The following is a 26147-nucleotide window of genomic DNA, read 5'->3' on the forward strand; positions in this document are numbered from 1 at the left end:
AATAGGTATTTTGCATTTTGCATTTGAAATGCTTTTTTAAAAACCATTTTGCATTTTGCATTTTCAAATGGAAAAGTTTTGACCCATTTCCATTTTGCATTTCAAATGGTTTTGGGTACCCATTTTGCACATCTCTGGTAATTACCCACTTATATTAACCATAGTCAGTCTTTTTCAGCACAAAACTTAAATGTGAATAATGTTTCACAAATTAATTTATTTTGATGACAAAAGGTTCCTCTAATCTATTGTTTCACTGAGTTTCCTATTGTCATTGTCCTTTATATTAAACATCAAAGATTGCCACATGACAGATCGGCACTGTGGGGCTTTTAGGCTCTGGGTACGCCTATAGATTGGCATTCAGTTTCTTCATATGAGGAGAAGTCTTCTCAATAATAATATCATACAAACAAAATCGTTTTTAATCATTGGTTTCTGATTTTCAGAGGAAAAGTCCTGGTTCTACCGCACAATGTGCACAGGGGGAATAGACCCGGCGGACCCAGACAACCCCATCGACAACAAGGAGCACATGGTCATGGCCTTCTTCCGGGATAGCGTGGCCGGCCTGCTCAACAAGGGTTGGGTCAAGTTCATTGTGGTCATCGTGTTCGCTATGTACCTTGCGGGAGCCGGTTACGGGGTCACCAACATCAAGGAGGGGTTGGAGAGGAGGAAGCTCTCCAGAGCCGACTCTTACTCCGTGGTGTTCTTCGATATGGAAGATTATTACTTCAGAGAATTTCCTTACAGAATACAGGTAACAAATAAGGGTACCACGATAAAACAGAACATTGAAGAAAACTGAAGAAAAATAATAAACAAATAAACAACACACCTAACATAGATATGATTTGAGATTTTCACGGCCAAAAGAAGTATTTTTGTGGTTAATTTTTGGTATTATCCCGCATTGCGCTTACTCCTCATTCAGCTGACGTTTCGGACAGCCTTACAGTATTCATCACTACAGCTTACAGTGGACATCTGCCCTGATGGTAGACAATGTAAACATTGGCTAAATCCAAAAAATAATCACAATAAAGGTTAAATGTATCATATTTCAATTGTATAGCTCAATATAAAATTGACATTGTCAGCTGAAAACTATTACACTAATCTAGAAATTCCACACAGAAAAGGCTAAGCAATTTAATGAGCTTACCGTTCGAGTGTTATTTTTCAACTTGCTTTCAATTTTGCTGGGGGTTATCCTTAGAAGATACATATACCATCGCAGACTTTTCTGAAGGGATTTTTAAGATACATATTCAATTTCATATTAAGTTATTTATTTCAGAAGGTTTAGCCATCGTTAGCAATGGAAGCGGCCGAAAATAATTTTTTTACAACTTGATTACAAAACATCGCATTTTCTCTTCTTTTTATAAATATAATATGCATGTATTATATATATAAACCTTCCGAAAGAAATTCTCTAAATGATAGTGAAAACTCTATCAAAATCCATTGCGTAGTTTAAAGGAACGAAGCGCACAAACAGACGGATGCAATTAATTAAAACAATTAATTATTAGAAAGCCAATTTTTTGTGAGAAATTTTCTTGAAATTAAGTTTTTAAACATGCTTTTACTTACTTTATTTTCTAGGTGATCGTCAGTGGAGCATACAATTATTCTGATCCGATAGTGCAAGGACAAATGGAAGACCTAACACAGAAATTAGAAAACGTTTCTTACATATCATCACCATTGTATACCGAATCTTGGTTACGTTCCTTTGTCAGCTACATATCAAGAAACAATGAAGAATATAACCTCACTCTAAACGATGAACAGTCATTCTTGAAGACATTGAAAGCGGTAAGTCACTAAAAAATAATAAAACTATAATTTAATAATACGTATTATGTAATGCATAATGTTTGTATCAAAATCTGTTAAATAATAAAATCGTTTTATCCAGATATGGCTGTACCCGTCCAATCCATTCTCATTGGACGTAAAATTCAACGAGGATGAAACTCAGATAGTGGCATCTCGGTTCTTGATTCAAGCCGTCAATGTGAGTGATACAAATCATGAAAAGGATATGGTGAAAATACTGAGAAAAGTTTGTGAAGAATCTCCACTGAATGTTAGCGTTTTCCACCCGTACTTCGTGTTCTTTGACCAAGTAAGAATAAATTGATTATACATATATTTTGTATTTATGTACCTGCTAAAAATAGCACGTACTATGCATATAATTTTGGTAATGTAGGTATTAAATATTAATCTTGTGTATTTCTTTTCAGTTTGAACTTGTCCGTCCAGTCTCTATACAGAACATGGTGATAGGTGCCATAATCATGATGGTGATCTCCTTCATATTTATCCCCAACTTCCTGTGCTCCTTGTGGGTGGCTTTCAGCATCATCTCCATCGAAACCGGAGTTGTCGGATACATGGCCCTCTGGGATGTCAATCTGGACTCTATCTCCATGATTAACCTGATCATGTGTATCGGTTTCTCCGTAGACTTTACAGCCCACATTTGCTATGCCTACATGTCCTCTAAAGCCAGCACTCCCGATGGAAAAGTCAGAGAGTGTCTTTATTCTCTAGGTCTACCTATAGTCCAAGGAGCATCGAGTACCATACTCGGAGTTGTGGCCCTTATACTCGCCGACAGTTACATATTCTTGGTGTTCTTTAAAATGGTGTTCATGGTCATATTCTTCGGAGCCATGCATGGTCTCTTTCTATTACCAGTCTTGCTTTCACTATTTGGACCGGGCTCGTGTACTGCTATTAAAGATGAAGAAGAAATTAAGATGTCCAAAGTGGAAAAAGCCTTCCCTCATCCATATTGCATCCCGCATCCTCAGTTTATGTTGAACGAGAGTATGCACAACGGAAAGCCATTCAAAGGTGCACCGTTTAAAGGCTATGGAGAGGAAAAAGATCTTGGAATAGGAACATCTGGCGAAGATTCCAGCGAGAGTAGTTCCAGCCAATCGCAACGTCGCCGGGCAGCAGAGGATGAGAACACGCGGAGACGTTACGAAGAAGGCTGGAGGAAGTCCCATCATCAGTTGCCTTCGCAGAGTCAATTTGTCCCGCAGATGTTGGACTTGTACGGATACGATGCGGAGCGCTCCTGGCACCACCAGCGCCAGGAAGGTCACAGGAGAGCGGCGTACGATGACGCCAAGAGGAACCCTTACGAGGACAGGGGTTGGAAGAGCGAAGAGAGGTCGAGAAATGGCCACAAGATGCCGCCCACAGAGAGGCCGGTGCGCTCCCACTCCACGCACGCCCTGCAGCCCCAGAGGGCCCCCCAGCGCTCCACCTCTCACCACAACCTCCAACACAAATACATTGCGGAAATGAGATTCCCTTGAGACTGAAAGACTATTTTAATGAGTGACATTAAAGTGCTGTTATATGGAGCTCGCGCAGTCTCCGATTATTTACTTATTAGAACATTTTCAGTGCCCTAATATCTTACGGTGCGACAAATTGCTCACTAAATCACAAATTAGTGTAAATACATAGTTCCGTGTGTTACAAAATTATAGATAGGTAGGATTTTAAATTGGTTTAGAATATTTATCATTTTAATAAAATATGTAATGGTATAATTTACCTAACATGGCTCAAGTAATAAAAAAATACCGATGTAATGTGTCAATTTCAACAAAACATGCCTTAGTTTTAAAACATTCAGAATCTAAAATTCACTTTAAAAAATATGTTCATTAGTACTAATGTCCTGGTAGTGTCTACGTGAGTAGTTCCACGTTTACTATGACTAAGTACACAAATTGATTTCTGCAGAAAATCCTGTATTACCTTTATTTGAAATCACGAAATATATCTGTGATTTACTGATTAACAAAATTGTGATCACAACAATAAGTTAGGTAGGCTATTTTAGTAGAAGTCATGTAAATAATACAATTTCGTAAGGAAAATGCTACGTTTTAATATGGGAGGTGGGTAACGAGTCAATTAAACTGGGTCCAACACCAACACTGCAGATTGGCAATCAAAAATACATAAAATTATCCAATTATGTAATAACATTCTTTTCATAAGAACAAAAAATAATTTATCATAAAATCGTCTCCGACCAGGCAGTCACTAAACCACAAAACACATATTTATGAGACTTTGCAAATTTGAAAGCTAAAATATGTTACATAACTAACATCACGCCGTTATCCGCAAGGGTAGGCAGAAAGAACCACCGCCAAACAACTTGGTCTAAACACACACTCTTTGCCTCATTCACATTCATACAACGTCTCATACATACTCTTCTGTTATTCTGACTCTTCCAATTCAATTCAAATCAGCTCATTCGCTCCACATGCCCAAACCATCTAAGCGTCCCTTTCTTAATATTACGTATTACGCTTACATCAGCCGTGCATTCTACGCCGATCTCCACATTTATCACACAATCATACATGGTTTTACCACACATCCGTCTCAGGGGTCTGTTACATAAACTTTAAAAAACGATTTTAAAGTTCATGTAATGGAAATTTAAAAGTTTTAAATACCCGAATTTATACAAATTATGAAAACATTAAAATAAAATTAATTCTGTAACATTCATATTTAGATATCTCAAAACTTTTGCGTACGGGTTAGTGACTTTTGCCTGAACGGTGATGAAATGTACTATTTCTTAACAGTAGGTACTTAAACAGACAATTCGCCATAAAAGAAATAACCTTATCCATCTCAATTAGGTAATTCTATTTTATATAAATTAACATAAATTCATTTGTAAATAATCATTCCATTCTAATTTTAAGAATTATTATTCTGTCTTACAATGAGCATTGTTTAAAAATCATAATATTTACTTTATATTTGTGTAAAACAGTGAATAATTTTATTTTTATTTTCATGATAATTTAAGTAGCAATTAAAACATGAATTATAGTAAGCTAGATTATATGTATTTCAAATTTTGTGAAAATTTACAAATGTGTATTTGTAAAAGTCATAAAAGCCACATTTTTTTTTCAATATAACAATATGATAGAATATTTAATGTAACATGTCTATATTTATATGTACATTTTGTATGAAGGAAGCAAAGAATCAATTTTCTTTATTGAGCTTTATCGTCATCATCTTTTTAGGTGTGACAGATCTGTATGGGATTGTATGGCAAGCAATATAGAGTTATATAAAACGCTTTAAACTTATAGCGTAATCTGTCAGCCCAATTATGAAAATATTTTCAATAAAATCTAACTTATAATGCTTAACTTATTTATCTATTAGCTGCACCCGCCACTCATTGTTATGGCTCAGGCAATTATAAAAACAATAGCGCATGTTGCTTTTACGTCCAACAGATGGCGCTGTTTTCCAAAACAAGGATGTTTGTCCAACAGATGATGCTGTTTTTCAAAAACTCATGTTTTAACCTTTCACATGTGACATATATATAATATAGGTATATAAAAACACATGTGTATTCGAAAGCAATGTTGTGTCAAAATTTCAAAGCAATCTGTAAAGAACTTGGAGATTTAAGATTTTGATTGCACAAAAACGGCGCTATACAAGTCATCCAATTATTATTATTATTTTATAACTTAGCTAATCCGTCTATCTGTCATCCCGCCAAATTAACAATAGTCATAATTCATAGATTCCGCTTCCTGCTAGTAGAGGCTATCTCCTTTGTATTAATGTAATGCTCCGTACGCACACTCGTTCTTACTCAACGGTTTTACAGGATATCGAGTAAGTATTACCGTGTGGACGGCAAAACTCATCAAAAGCCGGCTCGAAGTGTTTAGGAACTCCTATACTTTAAAATACGTTCTTACACGCTTTGAGCCATCGAGCTGGGTTCTAGAGTGTGTTCATTATATTGTGTAAGTTAGTAGTTAGAAGCCGTTAGGGCTTGCTTTGAAATAATTACTGTATATTGTAGGTCCGTGTAAGTTCTACCAATTGCTAGGTACCACAACGTTACAGATAATCTTTCGTGTGGTGAAATTGATAGTCTCATTTTTTCTATTCAACGGGGTAACCATTTGCAAAAGTTCAGTTTACGACTCTTCTGGCATTCTTAAATAATTTTGAAAATCGGCAGAATATAACGAAGTTACGTGGCTGTAATCTGCACGTCGTTTCAACCATTACGCACATTACTTATTAATTAGAAAAGATATTGGCTGAAGGAGTTCACCCATATCTTTTCTTCCAATTTAAACTCATTTTATGAGCGAGCAATGCGACACTCACTAAACAAAGCCACTGCTGCTTTCGTGTTGCTAACATTCTGATGCTTGAACTGTGCGGCGTATACTGAACGTCGAGACAATCTCGTCGAGTAAAACTAATATGTGGAAATCGCCTCGAGCCGTTCTTACTGATTGCTTTTACTCGATCAAGTAAAAACAAATGTGCCTACTAAGCTTAAGAGACATTAAATTTTCGCTAGATTTTGGGATTTATTTAAATACTCACTGTATTTTGGCAAAATTCAACATCATTCAAACTAACAAGACATCAATTAGCATCTAATGACAAGATTGTAATGCGCATTGTTGGATAATAATGAAAATAATTTTCATTCTATTTTATAATAACATCATCCTTTTTTGTACTGGCCTATTCAACAAGGAAGAAATATACAATTAATTACACAATTTGATAAAAGCCGTTTTGTTATGGCCACACTTGGTTATGTTTATTTGTCCAATAAACCTAGCATTCTATTATTTGTGATTGATTAATGATTAATTTATTTATCTGGTATATATATTGTGTTTGCCGCTATTTTAAGAGGAGGCGATTCTGAATGGTCAAATATTAATTTATTTATCATCAACTTATGTAGTAACTAGACCTAAATCCATGAAGTTATGGATCCCTAGAGTAAGATTGGGGAATTTGTTACCTATGTCAATAATAATTATCTTAGATTTGTAAGTGCAAATAAAGTTTTGTATGGTTTCATTCTTAGTACTTTATTTATCAATCCAAAAGATTCACCAACTGATTTTGTTATTTTATGTACATATTAGCTGAAGTTCACGCCGTTGGACGGGCTTTACACAGGGTAAAGTTTTCGAAATCATATGTAGACAGTAAGTCAAATGTGCAAAATTTCATCAAGTATCAAAATTCTGCTACAAGGGGTGGAAAAGGGAATTTATAAAAATCTCACGTAGACAGTCACCTTTCCCTTGTTCCGAAAGTCAAATGTATAAATTTTATCACCCTCGAAATAAAACTGTAGATTTGTATAAAAAAGAGCCACCCCGGCACAGTTATTCTTCTTTTTGCATATATGTATTGTATAGATTATTGAGAACTCCACTTCTATAGTTCTTAAGAAAATGGTATAGTGAGTACCCAGCTGAGCATTTAGTGAAAGACCTTAGAAGTCAAACTAAATTGCCACTTAACGCTAGCCAACAGTTTCGATCTACGAAAAAGAACATCGTCAAAAAGCATGTTTGCCAGATTATTGCCCAATACTCAAATGATGTAGAAAAGGGGCAAAAAAGTTCATACAAAAACCTACGATCAGGGGCGGCAATGGCGGCAGCCTACAGGCTACAATGCAAAGGTCAATGGAGAGGTGAACTGCCCAAAAACAGTCATACAGAGATTGGAACAAGACTGAGAGCAATTAGCCCGACAGCTGGAATGAAGCAGGACGGCAGTTTGGAGTGATCTACCCCACAAGGGAGAAATGGGACATGGTTCCAGGTCCTACCTCCAAACAGGAACTAATCTGGTTCACAGATGGGTCCAAAATGGAGGAGGGAACAGGAGCGGGAGTCTGTCTGCAGGGATCCAAGAGGGAACTCAGTATACCTCTAGGAACACACTGTACTGTGTTTCAAGCTGAGATGGAAGCCATCTTGGCCTGCGCACAGGAGAAAATATGTATCGGGTACAGTAATAAGAACATAAGCATATGTTCTAATAGCCAGGCAGACCTAATGGCACTGGGAAGTAATCGATGCGACTCCAGACTGGTGATGGAATGCAGGACTGTTCTTACAGAACTCGCTACCATCAATAAAATATCCATAATCTGGGTACCAGGACATAAAGGCATTGAGGGCAATGAGCGGGCTGACGAAAGCACCACTTCTAGGATCCGAGCCGGCCGTAGGAGTAGCAGCTTGCCACACAAAATTACATATTGATAGGTGGGTCAAATCCCAGCACTGCAAAGAATGGGAGAGGGCACCTGGAATGAGACAATCCAAAGTACTCATAAAAGGACCAGACCCTAGACGAACCAAGAAACTACTATCTAAACTACTAGGATTTTAATCAATACATAAATCTGTATCAAAATGATATTTCTCCCTTTTGGCTAGTTCACTCCACCCGAAAGCGAGTGATTGAATATACTACAAAACGGCGGCGCATGTATCTCGAAGCGCGCAGCTGATGTCTTCTCTAACTAAAATCTGACAATGTGACAAAATAATAGGACCTCATGGTTCTTAAAACGAGCGTTACCAAAGACCTCACCCCTTGGATTTTCTCGCTGGAATACTAGAACTAGATCGTCTAGATGTTGGAAGAAAAATTCCAATGGTGTTAGTAGCACATAAGCTGCTCAATGAGCACATTTGCAATTCTGATGTTCTGGAACTTACACTTTATGTCCCCGATAACTTCACCAGAGCTAGGCAACACAGGCTTTTCATTTTTTCAACAGGCAGGACCAACCTACTACCGATAATCGTGCCTATGGGGAGAATGACTACACTCCCCTTAACTTGGCAAGGACAGATATATTCAAATAAATAAATATTTATTATGCTAGGTTTTCTATTTGAAATTTATTTTAGAAAATATCATTGTAAGTGTGTTTTTCAGATTGTTTTCTTTACATTGCCAAAAATTATTGCCAAATATTGTTTCCCAATAAATAAATGTGTGAGAGAATATCAATTTGAACTACGTTTATGTCAGAAACTCCAAAAATATATGATTTGTGAACTTATTGTATTTTTAAAAAAGGGCCTCTGCAAAATCTTGTAGAAATAAAATGAGTCAAGTTTGAAGGGAATTAAAACCGTGTGTAACTATCCGATAGATGGCAATCAGTAAACAACACAACAGTAGAATAACATTAAAAAATACGAAGGAAATAAGAAGGTAGGATTAACAAGCAATTTTAGATAGTGTATCTTAAAAGATACTGTTGTGTTCCCACAAAAAGTTCTCCAACTCGTCGTTGAAGGAGATTTTAAATAATAGGTTCTTGTGTTTAAATCAGGGATTTATTAATAATTCGCGTATTACAATGGTGACTCGATAGTCGACCTAACTAGAAGCTGGCTAAATGGGATCTGGGAACAGTAAGTTTGTCTGGGAGCATTCTCACTGGCCCTGGCGACTACTGGCCACTAGCTGCCATCTTATGGATTTCCAAGCAAGCTCTATGCACTGCCCTCTATGAATGCATCTGTGAAGCTCTTAACTAACTCACTTCTCAACAGACACAAAATCAAGTTAAGGGTTAAACCACCTATCTTAAGAGTTAGACATTTTTCAGTTAAACTTCAGTGACTTCATGATTGCAATAGATATTTTTTTTTGGCTGCGTCTCAACTGATGTAATGTTTATTAATTGAGTCGTGCAATTTCTACACCCGCTATATCAACTTTCATTGATTTGGAGAAAACCGCAAAAAACTGTCACACTCTAGCGTACATAAGTAATTGCATTACAATTTTTTATATAATGAATTGGAGTCATAAAATTTCGAAAAGCATTTATTTTTCTATATATTTCTAGCAATAATTAAGTAATTTCTATAAATAAAATGGATAAAGCGGATTTTGATACTCACTTTGTGATATAGAGGCTTTTGAAAGTCAACTGAGCCGACATGGCGGGTTTAGAAACACACGCGTAGATCATTTTGACACACGAGCGTGGCGTCAGAGCGGCGGCCATATTGTATTTTGGCAAAATAACTGCTTGTGATTGGTTGAATCCGATATGGCGCGTTTTGATAGTAACTTTCTGTGTGATATAGCGGATTTGGTTTCTCACTCGCAGTTTTAACATGGTTTTTGGTCGTGATAAGGAGGGTTTTGAAACTCAATTTTAGGCTCCTCTTGTTGCTCGCAAAAATGTGAACAAGATGTCATACTCAGATCATTTTGTCAAAAAATCGGATATAGAGGGTATAGAAATTATAGGATTCAATTGTAAATTTTGTGAAATGTAATTGAATTTACTGTTTTCACAACAAATAAATTATACAATAAAACCTAATCCCCAAAAAGGTTTTTGCAAGTAGAATTTTCACAGGCCGGAAGCTTAATTTCAGGATTTATAAACTCAATTTAAAAAATACTCAGATACAGAGGTCAAAAATTTACAGAGAGGTACAAAGGTCCAAATGTGGTTTATTCGTAATATTCAATTAAAGCATGTCTAGGCTGTAAAACTTTCAAATCAAAAACGTATGATTTTGATTTAGTTTTAGGATTATTTTAGTAAAACAAAACCGGGTTGTAAAAAAATTCTTTATTGATAATTATATTACAATGTTTTACACAAAATATTGAAATAATGAATTCACTGTAAACATAATATAATACGATAAGTCTTTAGATATAATAATACAATTTTATGATAACATTATTTTCAACAAATTTACATACATCTCCAATACAGACTTAACGGCAAATTAATATACTTTGAATTGGACCAAATAGGTTTTGATCAATGTGTAAAGAAAATGATAAAAACTTAATAAAAGGAGTATTCTACATTATTACGTAATACTCAAATTACTCCATTACTAAACAATAAATCAGATGTAAGATTTTTATCAAATAGAAATGTACGTAACAATAATTAAATTTAAGGATCTTAATCTAAATATCACAAATTATGAACATTATTAACCCCTCAAGATAATTTTTTCGATTTTGGGAACAAACACCTTTTATCCGTAGAATCAAATTGTTCGCTTTCGGGAACAGCTCATATGGTATAGTTGTCTCCCTTACTATCATAGTTAGAAATATGAACGAAATGGTGTTAGAAAAAGAAAACACCAATCTTTATTTTCAAATATAGAAGTTAAGAACAGAAGAATTAAAATATACACCTGAACGTAATTTGAGAAAAAATGATGAAAATTTGTTAATTTTTTTTAGATGAAACAAAAAAGTGAAGTGAGAGTAATGATTATAATACATTTGTTTAAAAAAAATTGTATTTTTTTGGTTATCAGTTATTTTAGTTTGGTGTTTAGAGGGAAAAAAAACGTGAAAAAAAACGTGAGCCATTTTAAAACTTTTTCAAGCTTGCCTTCAAATTTTGTATTAAAAAAAATTATATTATTACGTCTAATAATAAAATTTGAAAGCATATTTCATTTCTTTCAAAAACATCTTTTAGCTTTCTGATACATTCAGAAATATTTAATTAATTTGAATTTTATATGCAAAACATACGAATTCTCCGACCTTTTGACGGCGTCTTTGAGAAATATAACGGTCAAAATGCCAGAGGCCTGAGGGGTTAGTAGAAATTTTACATGTCTGCTGCTTAACCCTTAAATGCATTGTGTAATAGAGCTACAAATTACCATTATACCGTCTATGAATTTGTTTGGCTACAAAATAATACCGACTGCTGATGACTGATGATACCAGATAATAAAAAAAAGGCTCGTAAAAATTTGAGATTTGTGCTGACAATTGTCATTACTATATTCAATGGGAATCATTCATTAAAAGTAAGCACAAGTTGGCCGCGTATATACAACGTGTGCATTACTACGTTCACAGGCCTACATGCACACTTGTCCTACGCACAAAACGCAAATTCAAATTGTTGAATAGCGATGAATTTTACACTTCATAACGTGTTACTAAATTTATTAGTTGTTTATCTCTCATTTTAACAAAATGTGCAATGTTAGTAAATGCCAAAACAAACATAACCTTAAACGTGAAATCTCATTCTTTCACACGTCCATCGCCAATCTAAACAGCACAGATCGGCGTTGCGTGGGAAGGTAGAATTGCCTTGCGTATGACAAGTTGATTTTAAGTTGTCCAGATATCTTAATGCGTTGCGTACATTGCGTACGTGGGCCCAGTGTGTCCTTACCTTAACAATCATCCGTAATTTGCAGTGTGTAATTATGTATAAGTTAATTGTTTTTATTTAATGTTCTTGCTTTTCTGTGTGCCAGTGAAATAAATAAAAAAAATAATAGAATGAAGTAGCTTAATAAAATAACTTTTTTATTATGTTGTAGAAATTATGTGTGTGGTAAAACCATGTTTGATCGTGTGAGAATGTGGAGATCCGCAAAAAGTGCAAGGCTGATGTAAGCGTGATGAGTAAGATTAAGAAAGGGACGCTTAGATGGTTTGAGCATGTAGAGCGAATGAGCGAAGATAGGAGTGTAAAGAGGATATATGATGCAAAATGTGAATGGTAGCAGAAGTCGGGGACGCCCGAGGAAGACATGGCGAGAAGTGAATCAGATACTCGAGTCGGGCCATGTCAAGAGTCAGAATAATAGAAGAGTGTGTATGAATGTGAATGAGGCAAGGAGTGTGTGCCAAGACCGAGTTGTTTGGCGGTCCGTCCTCTCTGCCTACCCCTGCGGCGAAACGGCATGATGTTAGTTAGTTTAGAAATAAACACCATGCAGTAAAAAAAATTAAATAATCAATAATTGCTTCATTTCAGATAAATTTATTTTTAAGGTTGCCTGTTTACTGCATGGGTGATTTTACTTCAAAACATATTTTTAACTGTATGAAATTTTTAAAACTATTTTTCGTATCACCTAGATTTTTTGAAATACACCGTGGTCGGAAATTCGTAGTACTGGTGAAACGACATCACATTTGGAGTAGTTTTGTGGTAAAACTTTTTTTATTTGACCTTTTTTTTTTGAGTCAGAAGTTGGAATTTTTTGAGGCAAATTTTAAAAACATCAGTAGCTAGGGGGTTAATATTACCTGCTTTCGGTTTTTTAGAAAACACAGACCTAGCCCCTTAAGCTCTTTGACCCTTTAGTTGTAGAGGAAATTTTGGGTTCTCTATGTGATGTGAATTCACCAATATTCCGCTTTCTGGACAATGTGTATAAAAAGTTGTGCATTTATCTCTTCCATTTCACAGTAATATTTTGTACAAAAATTAGAGGAAATCACACTTCACTTAATTAACTTCTCAGGTGCGACGAAATACCGGTGCAGATTCCACGCATTTACGAGTAATGCGGTAATGAGATTCAGTTCACATAATCAACAATTCAAAAATTAATAAAAACCAGGATTCATAACTTAATGATAATTACTTAATTTTAATATATACAAAATTGTTCATCAAACATGACATTGTCGGGGAAGCGTAGACTAGAAATACAAAACATGTTTATGATTGCTGATTAAGTCAACCATTGGTCAGCAATACAATGTTCCCTCTCAAATTACAAAAATTACATAATAAATGGCAATATTATCAGGAAAAACAAAGACGTAAAAAATACTCACTGGAATCTTATTTCATTCTAAAAAGTTATGCGTACACAAACTTTTAGTAATGGATTAGCTATCTCAAAAGTAGTGTTTTTGTCCTGATTCTTTTTCACAGAATAACGAGGAAATAATTTTAAAAGAATTTTGTTCTATAACAATCAATAGTTCATTTAATATCTTTTTCACCATCGCAACAAATAGATTCAACAAGGCCAGAGTTACTTAAACGCTTCATATTGAAATCGGGACTTATTTACTCGAATACGTAATTAATTTTGAGAAAAATCAATATTTTAAATTTAATTTGTATTATATGTCACCACGGCATGCCCTTGTTTTATACTATGTTAATACAAAAAATTATGAATGTGAATAGATTATCTAATAGCTCCCTCCCAAATTTGGCTGAAATTGTTTTACATACTCCCCCAACGCACTTCTATCCTAATTGTTAACTAAGGCAGGAAATTCAGACTGCCACAAGCAGTCAATATCGGCAGCTTCAAGCAGTTACTGCAAAGAATACTTCAGTCCATATATTTCAAATATCGATTTCTTGTAGAGCAGTCCGTGCATTCCCACCTTAAAGATGAAATATTTACAGGAAACTACTTATTGTTTGATGGATGAAATAAATTAAGCTTAATTTTGTGAATATAAATGCACCGCCTTGCTTTCAAAGCTTAAAAAGTAAATTAAAAGTCAATGAATAAAATTAAAAATTTGCTCAACTATCGAGACGTCTCTCGACACTTATCTTATAATATTTATCAATATTATTTCGGATATAAGTCAAAACGGATTTTTCAGCGAAGAGACTCGGGGTCAGAAGTTGGTCCCGGCTGTGCTGCTGGACAGCGGGATTCTGAAGAAGTCGCTCTTGGAGAGATACAAGTTCCTCAACAGAGAGATGGTCAGCTATGTTCTCTCTAAGGTACGAAACAGCGGCCTTATTCTGGAGCAATTTTTCCTGAATTTTAATTGCATTTTCGTCAGATAACTCTTCTAGGCAGGTTTTCGAAGACTGAAAAAAATAATTATGCATTTTGAAAGTCGATTAAAAAACAAGGTAAGAGTAAGTTCCTTTTGTAGACAGAAATTGGAATAATAATTTTTAATCAATAAACTATCTGAGGGTTGGGACCTGTCGGTTTTTGGACATATTTGGTTTGATTCTATTTTCTTAATAAATTGTACTGTCTTACCAGATGTGTTTAAATATTTATAAAAATAGTATGTATATAATCTACCATATGTAATTCGCCAGACAAGGTACAAAGTTAAATTCAGAGAAATGATTTTTCATCAACGTGCTTTACAAAAATAGCTTGTTGTTGTAGATAATACATACACTTGAGGATCAGAGGATAAGTGACCTATGCGGTGCGTCTATGCGTCTATACTTCTACACTTCTACACCGCAGACCACTACACAAAATGTGTGTGGCCACGCCTACCACGCCCCAATGTTTCAAAAGGAAGAAACGGAATGTTGACAAAAAAACAAATAATATTTGCGCAATCCTTTGGTTTGGTGTTTGTAGAAATGCATGGCTGGAGATGCAGCTTTAAACATCGAATTTGCCATGTTAAATATTTTGATATCATTTGCTAAATTATGAAGGCTAGGAATTGGCGAGTTTGCTTCATAATTTGCTTATGTTGAAGACTCAGAAGTTGACGACAGTCGAGATACGAATTTGTAAGTATTTATTGTATACAACCATTGTTTTATTACTAACACTACGTATAAAAATTGTAACCATTTTATGTAATGTAAAAGCCCCATGGGTGAATAAAATAGTAAAATAAATAAACAGAAGCCATAATTACCATTTTCAGCAAGCTCTCAGTGAGTGTATAACTTTCAACTTCCGGAGTATTATCAGGCTGAACAGCTGGAGAATTATTTCGAGACTTCTTTGCTTTGAAATTAGGCGAATTGCTTAATTTTCTCTTTTTTAATTTTTTAATGGAACCACACGTCGGAACTTTTACACGAGATTCCACAAGCGTAGGCATTTCTATCGTCTCAATCAAAGTGTCACCAGTAATGTGTAATATCTCTCCTGTTTCCATCTGAAAGCTTTCTTCCATTTCAAGATGCACTGAGGAGGAATCATTGAGAGATGAGTTAGTAATGTTTCCAGCCACGTCATCTGCCTCCTCATTAGGAATTTCAATAATAATTTCTTCTACGACAGAATCAGTCGATGAAAACGAAATAATTTTTGCGGGCGCTTCTCCCACTGACGCTATTATATCCTCAGCCAATACAGAAGCTTTTTCATTGATTTGTTTCTCATAGGCAGCAAGAACATTTCTGGCTGTTTTCAACTTTGGGGATTTCAGTGGTAATCTTTGGATCTTCAATTCTGTCATCCTTGCTAAATCTCCTATTGTGTTTATCTCATCTTTAACATCCTCCAAAAATGTTTGTTGCCACATCTTTGAAGAAAGGTCTGATGCAATCTCGCTTATCGGAGTCTGGCAGTCGCATAAGCTCGGGTAAATGGGCAGGGAATCATCAAGTAAATGGTTATCTGCAATTTCCATGATCTGCTGTGTTTCCACCACCAAAGAACAGATATCGGAAAGCTGGGATATTTTAGATGAAGCATTGTCAATTTCTAAGAAGTGAGGTGTATCATTATCCGTCTTCTTCACGAGACACTTGACCACCTTTGGGGATCTCATGAAGCTAAACCCTTCTCTGTAACTTTTAGATTTGGACTGTGGTGATCTGGATTGCGATGGATCGATGTACTTCTTCACATTTATTAAGGTTGAAACTGGAGGGTCATGAAAACTGACTCTTTTTTTCTGAAAGAATAAAATAATATATTAATGTTTTGATGCAAAACATATACATCGGGAAACTAGCCAAGAAAAATTAAGACACTTACTTTGCTAGAAGGAGAGGGAGAGTAGGTTTGATCGTCACCAATCAACCTCTTGAGGATGGGTCCAGCCGGCGAAGCGTTCTGCGATGGCAGTACCTTGCTGAACTCTAGGATATTCTCTTCATCATTGATTTTGCTTCGATCGCTGCTTTCCCCTGACCCATTGCCATAGAAATTGTGTAAATTCTTCCGAGCCACCACCCTGATAGGAGACATGTTTTCGTTTTTATCTGCACTCTCTATGTGCTCCAAGTCCATTTTGCACAGACCCAGCATCTGTGCTGTTCTCCCATTAGTCCTGCTCATTATTGGGCGGTTCTTCTTCTGATCCAACATGCTACTGGGGCTGGACACTGCGGACACGGGCCGCGGCGGTGAAGGACTGTTTTCCTTAACGCTTGTCTTGTCCTTATCTGGGGAAACTTGCTCTCCGCTAAATATGTCTGGCGAGGAAGGCTTTGGAAGAGATTGGACGGGAGAAATAAGAATACCTGTTATGGATTTTTTTTTTTGTGAAATATGTGTCTTTTTTGCAGGAGAGGCTTCATTCGTATTTTCAGATATACAATCATTCTTCTCTGGTGAGGACAAGTCAGTAATCACTGAACATGTTTCATCTTCAATATTAGTTGTCTCTTCACCAAAAGACACATTCTTTATAGGTGAAATATCGAAGGTACTATTCAGCAATTCTGTATTTCTATCATCAAAATCATGCTTGAGTGGAGAAGACAAAATATTACCAGCTGAATGAGCACACTCTTCATCGTCATCGGACAATACAATTAAATCTGATGGCGCACTACCAACATCAGAAGGTGCATTTTCAACAGCATCCTCAATAGGACTCGGAACAATGACCGCTTCCACTGACGTCTTGTCAATTTGGCAAACCAGTTCTTTAACAGGCTCGGTGTCGGCCTCTGCTATTTGTTGTGTGGAAAGATCTGCAAAAGATGTTGCCTTCATTTCTACTGTGCCCTCTTTGGTAACTAAACAGGGTTCAGCTTCTGGGGTGACAACATCTCGTTGCAACTCTTCTACAGGCAATCTGTCAATTGGTATTGTTATCACTCCACTTATAGAAATTTTTTTGACCAGCGGTTTAATTTGAGGAGTTCTGGAATCATCAGCACTCACAATGTGTAAAGTATCCATTTCTGATATGGTTTCAGAGGACATGCTGGTGTCATCTCCACATTTGAATGATGTTTTTTTAATGGCTTCTGTAATAATTTTTGGGGGGGTTTCAACTTTGTCTGCACTAGAATCCTGACAGCTAATATTTTTAACTGAAATTGCTTCCAAAGAACTTTGGATTTTTTCAGAGGTTTCATTTTTTTCTATCGATAGTGAATTAGTAGTTTTTGAGGAAACGTCTTTAAATACATTAGATAACCTTTTCGCAACCTTTATGGATAATTTAACAGATTCACTGGACTTAATAATGGGTAAAGTATCCATCAATGTTAATGTTTGACACGACAAACTAGTGGTTTCTCCGAGATCTTCAGAAGGTTCGGAAGACAGAAAATTTGTTGATTCGGATGGAATACTTATATCAGCTTTTGTACTAGTGTCCATATCTGATGTTGCTTTAGAAGAGTTGTTTTTAATTTCATCTTGATCCTCAATTTCCATAGGTGTAACTGAGGGCAGTTTTTTTCTGCATTCGGTAGATATTCTCCTGAGTGTAGATTTCAAAGATTTCATTGAAAAATCAGCCTTTGTATTAGTACCAATCTCTGTAATTGTCTCATGTATTTGTATGCCTTCCGATGCATAATTTTTCGATCCAGTTGATACTCTTCTTGGTTTCATTTTTTTGATAGGGTCAGTCTCTGTAGAAACTGAAGTATCCATCTGTGATATTCTTTCAGAAGATAAGTCATTAATGCCGTCTTTTAATGTGTCCTGTATGTGCGAGGGTGTTATTATGGATGCATTGGATTCATCAGCATTATTTGAAACAGGTAAAGATTCTGAATTAATTTCTTCAGTTTCCTTAATTTCGATTGTAGTTGTGTTTATGATTTGTGGGGTTGAAATTTTCAAGTTTTTTCCTCTTCCATTAATAACTGCAGATATTCTTCTGGGTGTCTTAATGGAGGATACGCTTGAATCCTGGGAACTTGCAATAACATCCTCGGATTCCGGAGGGGTGGGGCTACAAGCGACACTTTCATTTTCTTCATCAGAAATAACAACTACAGATTGGGTTCTGGTCAAATTATCTTTGATAATTGATGAAACATTAGTGTTTTCGTTCAGCGGAACTTCTGTCTGTACATTGTCAGCTACTTCAGGACATTTGGCACTTTTTACTGGATTTGACTCGCAATTGGAAACAGATTCAGTAGACTTTTCATCGGGGGTTTTGATGGCAGACATTCTCCGTCTTTTGATGCTATTCTGGTTAGTGGTTTTTTTACTGGGAACTGGCCCTACACTGTTCCTTCTTCTGCCCTTGCGAGACCCATCCAATATCTCTATTGATGGATGTCCTTCTACAGTATCGATTTCTAATTCCTTCATGAGGCGAGTTTTCTGCTTCCTTATTTTAGTAGGTGTAATTTGGGGAAGAGCTGGTTCCGAAACCTTTGGAGAATTTTGCATATCACTGGCGTGTTGAGAGGCATCAGCGTTGACGGAACGAGGGGACAGGAAAGAAGTTCTATCATCGATGGACGAGGTGGAAGCTCTCGGGGATGGTATAAAGCGGGAGTCGTCGGGATCGTACTTGTTGGGTTTCCGCCTAGTCCGGAGGGGTCTCTCAGACTCGACCGCCAAGTTAGGACTGCTCGGTGCTGGAGAGCTAGATACACCCTCTTGGGTGCCTTCATGCAATTTTTTCAAACTTTTTTCTAACCTTGCAGTAAGAGAACTTTTCTTGATCGTTCTTTCTACATGGGGGGAGTGTTTAATATCAATATTCTCAATATTTGCATCAGTGATTACAGGGCAAATATTTTTCGGCTTCAAATTTTTGTCTTTTAAATTTTCAATTACCTGCAATGAATTCAAATCTTTAGGGGACTCCATCAAACCAGGATTCGGTATGTTTCTGAGAACTTTTTTAACAGAGATATCATCAACCTTTTCTCTAGCGAGAGTTTTATCAGCTTGTTTCTCGTTTACTTTTTTGCTGTCCTTTAGCACCGCAGCATTCTCGTCCTGGTCATGGCTTTTAGAGGAATCACTCACCCCTTCATAGCCAGCAGGTTTCCAGGTCTTCAGACTGTAGTCATCTTGGGATTGCGAAAGATCTTCGTAAAGTGCAGGAATATTTTCTCTCCGCCGTGTAATTACTTCTTTTTGATGATCTGTTAGCTTTTTGGGATCAAATTTCCATGTTGGTTTAATTAGAACAAACTCATCTTCAGCCGTCTTTTTAGTTTTGTCACTTTTACCATTTTTAGTTTTGGCTTCTTTTTCTGTATCTGACTTTTCTGCAGGGGGTTTGAAAGGCTTTCTATCAGACACTGTTACTCCCAACATTCCTTGTATCTTTAAAGCGGCACTTTCGTCAATTGTAGAATTCTTAGAAGATTCTTCATACTTTTGCAGCAGTTGGTGTAGTACAGCGGTACATTTGCTCGTAATCCCGGGAGTATTGTCTCGCTTCAGTAACTGTGATATAATGTCCAACACAGTTTGTGTTAATTTATTTTTAAAAATGGGAGCAGTGAAATTAGGAAGAGTATCCACCAACATCAAGACATGAACTTCTAATTGACCCGCATCCCATTTCTGAAAAATAAAACAAGTATTGAATATGTTTTTAGATTCTCACGGCCAAAAGCATTTTTGTTGTTTGTTTTTGGGGTGTTATGCCGTGTTGCGCTAACTCCTTCTTTAGCCGACGTTTCGGACAGCGTTGCAGTGTCCATCATCAGGGCAGATCCGGTATCACATCTTCGGATCTACCGGATCTGCCCTGATGATGGACACTGCAACGCTGTCCGAAACGTCGGCTAAAGAAGGAGTTAGCGCAACACGGCATAACACCCCAAAAACAAACAACAAAAAAAGTATTGAATATTTTTATATTTTTTAACTCTTGCTGTGCTGACGCAAATTTTCGCCGTAGAATATAGTTTTCACTTACTTGATTTATCATAGAGCCAATGCATTTCAAAATGGCTTCTGAAACATTGACGAGTTGCTGGACATATGGAGGAGTGGCTCTTCGGATGTTGTAGGCAGAGAGAGCTGCCCCCACAGCGTCCGTCATCTCACAGAGACCAATCACCACCACATCACACGTCTCCCCCGCATCTACCTTGCCCAGAATCCTCTGGACTCCCTCGAGAACTGGCGACAAATAGGTCACTTGCCCAGCTGAAAAACCAAAACACCTTCACATGAATCCAACACATTTATGTATAGAAGAACACTTGTTTAGAATTTGCTTTCACCGAGAGCCTCATATTACTAAAGAAACATCACAAATTTACAGTCAGCCGGCATTTGTAACTTCATGTATTCCCCATTGAAAGAAGAATGTAAGAATAATGAATTAAGGTTTGCAAAATCACTCAAATCGCACACCAATGCAATTCATTAGGTTCTATTGCTAAAACATCTTGAATTACTGAAAAGAATCCAAAAAAAGGAGCCATCGACCAATAAATTGGGATTCATGCGTCACTTTTAATGAAATATAAAAGTAATGGAAGATATTTTATAGTACGTATTGTCTCTCCGGCCTTACAGTGAAAATAGATGGAAAGCTATGGACACCAAGATTACAGAGAGAGGGGCATGAAGTTGAGTCTTTCAAATACCAGCGTTCCCTGTAAATGTTTCAGTGGCCAGTTATAATCATGGGCAGTTGGTTTTATATCTGAAAGGTGACAGAATAATCTAACAGTTTTATTTGATTGCTTGATGTGAACTTTTATGTGCATAATTAAAATGGTACTTACCAGGATGGTCTTCTAGGCGTTTCTTTATTATGCAAGGAAGAACACAGATACAAAGAAGATTGCTTGATTTTTTGGATTCTTCTGATAGCTTCAAAATGGCACTCACGATGCTCTCATCAAACAGATGGGTCACGTTTCTCCGCAGGCTGCCCACCTTCAGGCACAAATACGCAAACAAATTCTTCCACGATGACACAATGCGCAAAATCTGTAATGAAAAACATATTTTTATTTATAAGTACATGTAACATGATTAATACATTTATTTAGAGAAGATACATTAGAGCACCATACTAGGCAGCTGCCTGTTTCATGGTGCCCAATGGAGGAATGGTTAGTTTGAATTTAAGTATAGTGTAAACATATTTTGGTAGAATTATAAAAAAAAATTGAAAATTGGTAAAAACATGTTTTCAATAACTCACAAAAATTGCCAAAGTTTTCTATAAAATAAACACAAATATATAAAGTAGTACACATATGTACATACATACATACACATGCACACGCAAGTATATATGCATACATACATGCATATACATACATACACACAACATACATATACTTACATACATGTATCTTATTCCTCACACATGTAAACAATATATACACCTCTATCTGAGTACGAGAAGCAGGTTACCGACACTACTCATCCCCACTCACTCATCAAGAAATCCCCAAGCGCCTTCCTGAAACTGTCGTATTTGGCAACTGACTTTATTTCTATTGGTAAATTGTTGAAGATTTTAGGAGCAAGAAAATTAGCAGCAGTTTCTCTTAATACTTCAATTATAAATGAACCAACTATGTATATACTTGTATATTATTTTTCAGTTATACATACAGTGGTACATCTATCTATCGTTTTTGAAGGGACCTACTGAAAAAAAACCGATGAATAGGTGAAAACAATGGATTTGCAAATTTAGAAAAAAGCCACATTGATACAAATTTCGTATCATTTGGGTGAGCTGCACAGTTGTCTATAAAATATTTGTAGTCATCTATGCCTTCTTGTCTGCGTAATAAGGTTTTTGTAATCTTAAAACACCTAGACTTTAGCGATTTGCCAATGATGATGGGCTCGCATTTGTCAGTTTCATCACTGTTGATGCAAAACAACATGGAGATCCTCTCTTTCAGGTTTTCGAAGATATTCCGCACAGTAAAAAGATCGCAAGCGCGCACCGCTGTGTTTTAATGTCTAACAGTAACGACTGACATCAAAAATTTCGAATGTTCCACTTATTGTTTACGAGTACCTACCGTTAATTGAAATCAAGTACATATTTTCATATTTAAGAAAAAAAATCGATTGAGTAAAGTATGTAATACAAAACTGCGTCCTTATGGGTGCTGATACATTACGCTATACGCATCAAATCATTTTTTTAACAGTATATCGCTCGCCATACAATCACATACAGACCTGTCACACCTGACAGATGATGTTATAAGTGTGGCGTGGTGACGATGATATGCCGTGATCTGCTAGCCAAGTGGTATTTGAAAATGATGCGACCCTGACTGAGGGAGCGCCATGATCACGCGGCTGTCAACTGTCAAGGTGACAGATCCCATACAAAGAAATGATATTCTGCGGCAGCTCCCCAATTGATCTGACCCCCTCTCCTGCCATAAGGAGAGGAAGATTATAGCATAAAATTAATTCAGGACAGGAAAACGACTATTCAATGAATCACCGATTGAGATTTCACTGTCTGTACACATCTGCATTCTTCATTTAGACATCTCTTCAAAGCAGAGATCTTGGATAGTTACCTTTTTGGTGGGGATATCCTGTTGCAGCAACCACAACAGCACAGCATTGCAGATGTCACTGTTGAAAGTGTACTTTTCACGGCACATATCCTCGGCTAGAGCACTCCACAGGGCAGGGCCGTGGTCTGCTCCGGATAGACGGGGCAGGATCCAGCCACAGAAGTCAATCACTGATCCATCCAACCCCGCTGAAGTGAAGTTGCTGAAATTGTACACTTTGGAGTCCATGATGTCTCTGAAAGTGATTTTAAAAATGACAATTAGTACTGTATATACCTAAACATATGATGCTGATAAGGCAAAAGATATGACGGACAGAATAACAGCTTTTATTCCACATTAACACTTTTACAGCCGCGCATTTTAATTACTTTAACACTTTGAATGAATGTTTTGACTATGCACACAGGTAACTCATACGCGTGAGGGACAAAGCGACCGCGCCGACTCGTCAGTGCGCCACGGGCTAGCTATAGAGTGCAAGCGTACAAGTTTTTGGCAAGTAACATAATGTAATTTTTATGCTCTTTTAAATTTAAAAAAAATATTTATATTTATTATTATCCTCAAAACATATTAGATCACCTCATAAATGAGTCGTATAGAATAGTATTATTTTCATATGCTTTGTTGTTGGACTACTTATGTTTAATAAGATACAAGTAATGTCTTGTTTGTAATTTTATTTATTTACTAGCTGTATCCCGTCACGCGTTGCTGGGGGCTCAGTCTGTCTGTGCAAAAAGAGTAACAATAGCGCATTTTGCTTTTAAGTCCAACAGATGGCTCTGTTTTTAAAAAAAAGCACATTTTTACTTGTCACGGGTGACATCGATATAATGTAGGTATATAAAAACACACTCGTATTCGAATGCAACATTGTGTCATTTAAAAACAATTGGTGAATAACTTTCGGAGATTTAAGATTTGAACAAACAAACATTTTTATATGTGTGGATATATGTCGTTCGTCGCTGTATGTCATTCTTAACCTAAAAAGATGCGTTTAACCCTTAAATGCATGATTTATTAAATTTTCTGGAAAAAAATAGATTTTGTAGATATTTACATGCATATGCAAGGAAATATAAAGAATTTATTTTATTTGTAATTTTTTAATGATATTTGATTAAAAAAAAATTGTTGCAAATTTACAACACCATGTATTTAATAAAAAATAATATGAAAAAAAAATAAAAAACCTAAAAAAAATTCTCAAAACTAATAAGTGTACCGGAAAAATATGAGTTATTACATATAAGTATTGTATTATTGTATCTACTTACCTAAGAAAGTCAAAATAATAACAGCAAAACCAAACTGTAATTCTAACCTCCAACCAATTTTCGAGAATCTTCACTTTGTTGAAGAAAAAGTGACATTTGACATTCGCGAAAGAAAAAAAAGGTGATGCCACTCGATAAAATATATTACAGTGAACTTAATAATTCTAAAACGGCATGCATTAAGTATACACCAAAGAGTTAAAGGTGGTTTGAACGGTATGTTGCAGTTTTACAACAGTATGCATTTAAGGGATAATGCAATAATCAGTACTGTCATGGAATAATACTAACTTCTTGTAAAGTGACTCTGATAACTGCAGTAATAGAAGAGACTGAACAGGCGTGTGTTCCAATTCATCCTTGTTGGCTACATCGTTCAGGTAGCCACTGGAATATCCCAGACTAGGGTCCGATACCAATGACAAAATATCCGATACCATAAGTTCAGCAAGTTCCGTGCTTTCAGCAGACTCCTAAAATGTATATTTTTATTATATTATTATTTTATCAAGTTTTGGAAATATGTAACTAAATAAATAAAAAAGCATTGTATTTAATTTTGTATATTACCGTTGTTAAATACTGCAAGACTTTCAATAATTCAGAAAATTTAAATGGCACCACTAGAGGCTTGGTAATAATCTTCAAAAGAGACACCCAGATGCACCTCGCATTCTGCGTAAAAAATTTTCTCGTATCTTCATCTACCTGGTTCATATTTTTGCAGATCAACACGGTCACCTGTTTCATCACGTGCATCCAGTGATCGACATTGCTTAGAAATATACTCTCGGTCAATAATGGTTGACTCAATTTTAAAAAATCTTCGCTGAGGCAACCCGGACAGGAGTTGGCATGACCAAATATTTCAACAGTTGCCTTGATTGAGAATTTCTGGACATTTGGGAAAACCAGTCCTGGAATCACATCCATTTTTTTCTTGTCAGATCCAAAGCAAAACTGGAGGAAGGGGTACAAATTGAGATCTGTCCGGATGCTGGCATTTTGCTTCAAGATGTAAATAAGATACCACCAGACATCTAGCTTCACAATGGCTATCTCTTCAGTCTTAGCGTTATTGACGACGAGCGGCGCTGTGAGGAGTTTGATGCCTTTGAGATTGATGTCTTTGTTGATCACAAATATATCCATGACTTGTTTCCAGCAGAGGAAGGATTGTCTTCTGGTCTTCTCTATCTTGAAAGCGTTCTCCAGGACTGGGAGGATGCAGTTCAGCAGGCTGCCGTTCTTGCGGAGTTCTTTCCCGATGAGACGGAGCATGCAACAGAATTGGCGAGACCACAGTTCATCTGAGTTCTGGTACAGTCGGAGCATGAATGCTGTGTACCTAAAAAAAACAATTCAGATTGAAAAATATACACAATGTAAAAAAACAATTCAATGGAGTCATCATGGTGGTCCACTAAATAATATTTTAGTAAACCTCTTTAATGTCGGCTAGAGAATTTGCAGAACTGTGTGAAAATTACCTTGACAAGTTTTACTCAAATATCAGGATAAAAAATATCACATTTTTTGCAATTTAACAAATTTTTGCAAAGATAATAAAACATTTATTATTATTCACAAGTAAAATGAGAAGACAGAGATTCTGAGTAAAGCCAAGTTATCTGATACCACCACTTTAAGACAGGGGCCAAACAAAAGTAATTTTTTGAGTTGTGAGTCGAGTAATTTATGCTGCATTCAGTTTCAAATAAAAGTCTGGTTTGTGCCACACGGCGATTTATATCACCGTA

At 36.2% G+C, this 26147-nt stretch overlaps 2 protein-coding genes across 2 annotated transcripts in view; one reads left to right on the forward strand and one right to left on the reverse strand.

The window, feature by feature from the left end:
• The window catches only part of Ptr (patched domain-containing protein), a 99078-nt gene extending 92161 nt beyond the window's left edge, over positions 1-6917 (forward strand). The window contains exons 9-12 of the mRNA XM_089634814.1: positions 450-763; positions 1615-1827; positions 1931-2140; positions 2262-6917. Coding sequence (XP_089490940.1) covers positions 450-763; positions 1615-1827; positions 1931-2140; positions 2262-3350 — 1826 coding nt within the window. The 3' untranslated portion in view covers positions 3351-6917. The remainder of the gene's footprint in view (positions 1-449; positions 764-1614; positions 1828-1930; positions 2141-2261) is intronic.
• Positions 6918-10568: 3651 nt separating this feature from the next.
• Positions 10569-26147, reverse strand: part of Rif1 (Rap1 interacting factor 1) — a 28045-nt gene continuing 12466 nt past the window's right edge. The window contains exons 4-11 of the mRNA XM_089634815.1: positions 24958-25735; positions 24679-24860; positions 23102-23336; positions 21320-21527; positions 20500-20732; positions 16395-20141; positions 15322-16311; positions 10569-14512 (exon numbers count right to left, since the gene is read on the reverse strand). Of these exons, the coding sequence (XP_089490941.1) occupies positions 14216-14512; positions 15322-16311; positions 16395-20141; positions 20500-20732; positions 21320-21527; positions 23102-23336; positions 24679-24860; positions 24958-25735 (6670 nt within the window). The 3' untranslated portion in view covers positions 10569-14215. The remainder of the gene's footprint in view (positions 14513-15321; positions 16312-16394; positions 20142-20499; positions 20733-21319; positions 21528-23101; positions 23337-24678; positions 24861-24957; positions 25736-26147) is intronic.

This window comes from Hesperophylax consimilis, chromosome 8 (genome assembly GCF_061612785.1).
Source record: "Hesperophylax consimilis isolate HC1 chromosome 8, BYU_Hcon_1.0, whole genome shotgun sequence".
Classification (NCBI taxonomy): Eukaryota; Metazoa; Arthropoda; class Insecta; order Trichoptera; family Limnephilidae; genus Hesperophylax; species Hesperophylax consimilis.